Here is a 5,727-nt window from a genome sequence, read left to right as displayed (position 1 = left end):
CTGTGCACTTAAATAAATCCCTCTTTTGGTCTATCATGTTATCGTAGAATGTGACCTTCTTCTTCTTCTTCTGCGTTCGTGGGCTTAGACTCCCACGTACACTCGTGTTTTTGCACGAGTGGAATTGTACGTGTATGATCGGTTTTACCCCGCCACTAAGGCAGCCTTACGCCGCGTTCGGGGGATGCATGCTGGGTATTTTCGTGTTTCTGTAACCCACCAAACTCTGACATGGATAGCAATATCTTTTCCGTGCGCACTCGGTCTTGTGATTGCGCGTACATACGGAGGGGGATAAAGGCACTAGCAGGTCTACACTTAAGTTGACCTGGGAGATCGCCACACTTAACCTACCCGGCGGCCGCGGCCGGGATTCGACCTTCCGATTAAGAGGCCGACGTCTTACCACCCCGCCACAGCGCCCGTCGTAGAATGTGACCAATCAATGTTGTATGTTGTTGCAGGCCCACCCAAAACGACAGTCAATGAAACGATGAACATGACAATTGATGGAATTGTCTTCATGCTTGAAGCTTACCCTGTACCCCATGATTTTGCCTTCACCTACCTTGATAAAGGCACCATCACCAAGGGAAGCCGTGTGTCATCAGACAACTTCCATTCCACTTGCCAACAAGATCGAAACAAAAAATATATATTGAACTGCAGCATTAAACCAGTGTATGTCCCCAGGAGATTGCGAGGAATGTACCTTGCAAACGTGTCCAATGGGATTGGAAGTGTTGAAGTGGCGTTTCAGATTCGTATAGAAGGTTGGTGTGTTTACACATACGTATCTCATGTTCTAAGGTGTTTCCTGAAAATGGTGGCTCGGTATGATGTTCTGCTTCTCAAACAATGCCCAATCCAAGTTGTAAATATTACTGCAATGCATCACAATCAATATTAGCATAGCCGAATTTACTGAAACAAAATGCTGACGTCTTTGTCTTTGCTCCTTTTATAATACACATTGGGTCGATCCTTACCAATGAAATACACACTGAGGCATTGGGTTGCATCACGTTATTATGTGAGTCTAAAACAGAATTGGCTTGACATCGTTTAAAGAACAGAATGTATCATTAGCAATAAAAGAGGTTGAAAAAGGCACTACATGTGCCTGGAAATACAGACATCTAGCACTGCATGGTATGTCTAAGATTGGTCATCCATTTATGTGTTGCGAATTATATTTAGCAACATCGTGTATTACAAATCACAATGGAAACACACAGGAAACTATTATAATTCTACCAAAAAGAGACATGACATCATGCATGCACACTAATCATGTAAGATCACATTTAGAATGGTTCAATCCTGTGATGTTCTTATCCAGTCCGATCCGCACACTGTATGTTCCTTTTCTGTTGTATTCCAAACATGTCAGAACAGTTCCAGTAACATCATCACAATTATTTTATCCAGCTTGTATGTGCTCCTTCTTTGGCCATGTATTTTCAGAATGATTGTTCAAATGGTGACTTGTTGAATTTTGTATGCAACCACTGACCAACGAAACAATTAAGCGACCACTCTTCTGGCAGTAAGTGCATTGCTTTCATGGTCTTTTTCAGTTGTGGAAGAAAGAACTCACATGGTGTGGACAGTAGTCGGAGCGACAGCTGCCGTTGTCGTGTTCGTGTTGTTCATTATCATCATTGTTCTTGCAAGAAGAAGATGTAAGCTGAATTATCGCTCGTGCATATGTGTGCAAGTGTGTGTGTGTGTGTGTGTGTGTGTGTGTGTGTGTGTGTGTGTGTGTGTGTGTGTGTGTGTGTGTGTGTGCGTGCGTGTGTGTGTGTGTGTGTGTGTGTGTGTGTGTGTGTGTGTGAATACGTGGATGTACGTGTCTGTGTGTGTGTATGTGTGTGTGTGTGTGTGTGTGTGTGTGTGTGTGTGTGTGTGTGTGTGTGTGTGTGTGTGAGCGTGTGTGTGTAGACAAGGTCTGCAAGTGAGATCGATATATTTCCACAGAAGAAGACGACTTGATTTTACTTGATTTTTTTTAGGCCTAGCACGTCGGACGCCTCAGGTACGGAGGGAGAAGATCGTAGAATCTCACGAGGAAGTTGAACTCAACCCCATTCGACGACAACGACAACAGCCAGACCAATCGCACCAAGACTCTGATGATAACATCCAACAGCCTGAACTGCCGCCCGCGGGTATTCCCATCTCTGATGCCAGAAGTCGTCAAATGTCTGAAGAAGAAAACCACTACACGCGTATCTCTGATAGCAGCAGTCTGTCCTATGAGCATGCTTATGCTGTGACCCAGCGTCGAGGTAGTCGTGATGAACACTGCTACACAGATCTGGCCTTGCCATTGTGACGGGATTGCCGTCAACACGATAAAGTTTGCAGCAGCAAAGACAATTCAGAGTAGAATCTGGGTTGTTATTGCTAATGCCAGCTTTTCCCCAATGTGTCATAGAACATAAGCAACAATGTAGTTAGGATTTCCGTAAGGACTGAGTTCGTAGTTTCGCTATTGGCAATGGCCGCCATGTTTGTTTACTTGAAAAGTTAGATGACAAAAATAAGATGAAAAGTTAACAAATCTGTTATTGTAGCGTTGTTTGACTAATTGAACGTTTGAAATAGTAGGAGAAGTTATAACCCGTTTCAATGCTCGTTAGAAGACACGATCGGCCTAGTGACCATCGTAAGTTGTGTTCTATCGATCAACGGTCCGATGACCGGAATGGACGACATATTAGTGTAGCGTGTAAGTGTGGTGAGTGAGAGAAATCTGTATTGACATTGTGTGACTGTGTCAATAGAATTATTATTTCTAGCGCCTGTATTACGTCATAGGCTGTTATCATAGGTATGACGTAGGTTTCAGGGTTTCGTCATTTCATAGACAGGGGTGTCAGCTTGTGTCTATTGGTTACGTCTGCGTGTTCGATTTGAATGAAAACACACAGACTATGCATTTGTTTGAATATTTCTGAACGGGGAATGTTTAGTTTTGTTTTTAATAAGTTAAATTAGTTTAGATCGTATTGATAAAATAATGTTTGGGTTGGTAACGCATAATCAAGCAGCGTCATATAGGGCCCTCTCCCCCCTTCCCCTTTTCCCGACTAAAATGAGTAAAAGTTGTAATGAACTCGCCCAACGTTGAAACAAACGCGCACTTGTGACCTGCTACTGGCAGAGAAAAGCATGTCAAGCTTTGCCGGAATTTGATTGAATTATGCATTGTGGATTTTGTGCATTTGGGAAGTGAAACTGTCTGTGTAATGTTGGTGTGTACCAACTGGACTGATCCAGTGATGGAGTGTGTGATGGCTGATGTCCTGGATTTTGAATGCTGTTGTGAACCAGGGAGTGTTTCGTGTACAGAGATGATGTAGACCAGGTGAGAATAGACCTTTTGTTATCGGTACACTTTCTTTGGAATTGGCACAATGATTTGATTTTTCTTTCTTCATGTAAATGTGTTGGAATTAGATCTCAGCAAGCACAGGAAGTTGGTCCCCTCTCGGACCAATATTGGATTTGGCTAAATGGCCTGTTGTGGCAAAAACTATTGTTTTGTCTGGAAATTGACAGCTGTAATAAAATCATGTGTAACTAACAACAGAAGAGAAGGCCAATGATAAGATTGAGAAAACCAAACATGCATGATGTATTTTAATACTGGAACTTGAATGATTGTAATTGTGGTGTTGATGACTGTGTGAGATGATACTTTGATATGAATTGTCGTTTTGGTAATTACTGACTTTGCTTTTACATTTTGTTTTCCCAGCCGAGCGGACTCTTGGTGGGTTAGCGTGTTTATCATAGCGTGTTTAATAGCGGGGTTTTCTTCTAGGTAGTGTTTATTACCGTGTTTATTATTGTGTTCATTACCGTGGGTTTTTCTAGAGCGTGTTGTGTGTTGGTAGAGCACACACTAGTGACTTTATAGTGTTGTGGCAACAGAACTTTTCCGTAGTAGAGATTTGCCTCAAGCTACTTTTGATTTGAGTGCGGAGTATGTGTTTCCACCTTTTTCAGACTAAGTGTTGAAAATGCTTATTGGAAAAGTAGCATTAGTCTGACGAACCTATTTTTAACTTTTATTTTAAATGCTTGGTGATTGTGTGCGTGAGTGTTAGGCCCATGCAATAAATAGGACAGCGAACATTATTCAATGCGTTCATCGAACTTTTATTGTTTGCGTATTCTCTCCCTCTCTCGCTCGCTCTAATTGCCAACACCCGCATGCGCTCCACCACATAAGTAAAGTTCTTTTGAAGAGAATAATATTGTAGAATAAGTAAGTATGTTGAAATGTTAATGAAACGATGTCTGCGGACATCGTAATTGTAGGGAAGAGATAGATAAAGAGGGATTATATTTTGCTGCGGATGAGTTCGCGAGAGAGTCGGCCATTGTTGCCATTTTAGCCAATGCAGAACATCCGTACATTATTTTTGGGTTGCTAGGAATGAAGGGGTATAAACGACTCGGGAGACAAAAGGTCGTTAGGTTTTGCAGGATAAAGCTGTCAGAGTAGGGTAAATTGCTAGCAGTAAAGAATCTTGAGATTCTCTTTCATCCAAATAGGCAGAGTAGGAGTACAGATAGCTCTTAAGGAAGATCATCACCACTCGGGCCAGTCGAATTGTCTGGTTCCGAGCGATCCAAAAGATAGATAGGAGAAAAATCATCGTAGATAGATAGAAAATAAACCAAATCGGACCGGGTAGGTCCGACAAATTTAGATAGTTAGGCGACAGTAAAACTATAGGACGTACACGTGCGTTTGTTAAACCCATTGCAGTCGGGTTTGGACAGCGTATTGTACGTTCATAAATAGGAGTAGCACTTTGAGATTAGGGCCAAAAATATCGTTGACGAGATAAGGGCTGAGGCCTGGGTTTCCCAACGATCAAAAATAGCAGTAAGAAGTCTCAGACTATCCTTGTAATAAAATATTAGCCTGGTGAGGAAAGAACTGTTCTTCCGTTTGTAGCCAGAAAAATAAGTAGCATCCCTTGCAGAATTTTAGCCTCCCAAGATTTAGCTAGTTAGGGAACAAATATATCCTGTACGGGATCAAAGATATAGTTAGCTAGGCGCCGGACTGCAAAGCCTCCTCGTAGTTAGATCTGGGGTTGGGAAATTAGGTGTCTTTTTGGATGAACATTTATTGAATGAAAGCGTGAGCCGGCAATGTGAATTTGGTATTACATGTAGTTTGTATTGATATAATATTTATGCTGGTCATTTGACCTTTTGGTAAATAAACCTGGTTGGAAATTATACAATCTAAGTGTGGACTCCCTTTGTCTCTGATTGACGTTCAAATTGATTGAGTTCCTGTTCTGTTTATATAATTAGTTGTTGACCAGTCAAGCCGGAATCTTAGGAAAAGCAAAGAGTTAGCAGTAGATAGGGTAGATTTGCATAGCACTAGGAAATAGGGAAAACACAACGCGAAGTAACATCACATAAAAATAACATCAACTGCATGCATTAGTCTACAACGCTGGGCAGAGAGAAACATATAGGCAAATTATCTCTCTCTGTTCCTCTTCACAACTTTTACTAGTTCTCGCCGGCAATTAGCTTAGAAATAACAACATAGAATAAGCTGTAGAAATAGGAGAACTGCCACACCATAAAGCATGCTCTTGTTTGTCTGTTCATAACATTCGTTTTCATGGCGCACCCATCATGTCCCCAATTGGAGTCATGTGGCATCATTGTTAAAGGGAGATC

At 41.7% G+C, this 5,727-nt stretch overlaps 1 protein-coding gene across 1 annotated transcript; it reads left to right on the top strand.

Moving 5' to 3' along the window:
• The first annotated feature begins 482 nt into the window (after nt 1-482).
• Nucleotides 483-2,417, top strand: LOC138955903 (uncharacterized). The gene is made up of 3 exons (XM_070327410.1): nt 483-773; nt 1,581-1,685; nt 2,016-2,417. Exons 1-3 carry the CDS (start codon nt 494-496, stop codon nt 2,336-2,338), a joined length of 708 nt encoding a protein of 235 aa, XP_070183511.1. The 5' UTR covers nt 483-493; the 3' UTR covers nt 2,339-2,417.
• The last annotated feature ends 3,310 nt before the right edge of the window (nt 2,418-5,727 follow it).

The sequence above is a fragment of the Littorina saxatilis genome, unplaced genomic scaffold, assembly GCF_037325665.1.
Source record: "Littorina saxatilis isolate snail1 unplaced genomic scaffold, US_GU_Lsax_2.0 scaffold_1223, whole genome shotgun sequence".
NCBI lineage: Eukaryota > Metazoa > Mollusca > Gastropoda > Littorinimorpha > Littorinidae > Littorina > Littorina saxatilis.
This window is presented reverse-complemented; position numbering and strand designations above follow the sequence as displayed.

Excerpts from the sequence above, each read along its gene's own strand:
- LOC138955903 (XM_070327410.1), top strand. The coding sequence starts at position 494 with ATGAACATGACAATTGATGGAATTGTCTTCATGCTTGAAGCTTACCCT. Across the intron at positions 774-1,580 it reads GTTTCAGATTCGTATAGAAG|TTGTGGAAGAAAGAACTCAC; the intron begins GTTGGTGTGTTT and ends GGTCTTTTTCAG. Across the intron at positions 1,686-2,015 it reads TGTTCTTGCAAGAAGAAGAT|GCCTAGCACGTCGGACGCCT; the intron begins GTAAGCTGAATT and ends GATTTTTTTTAG.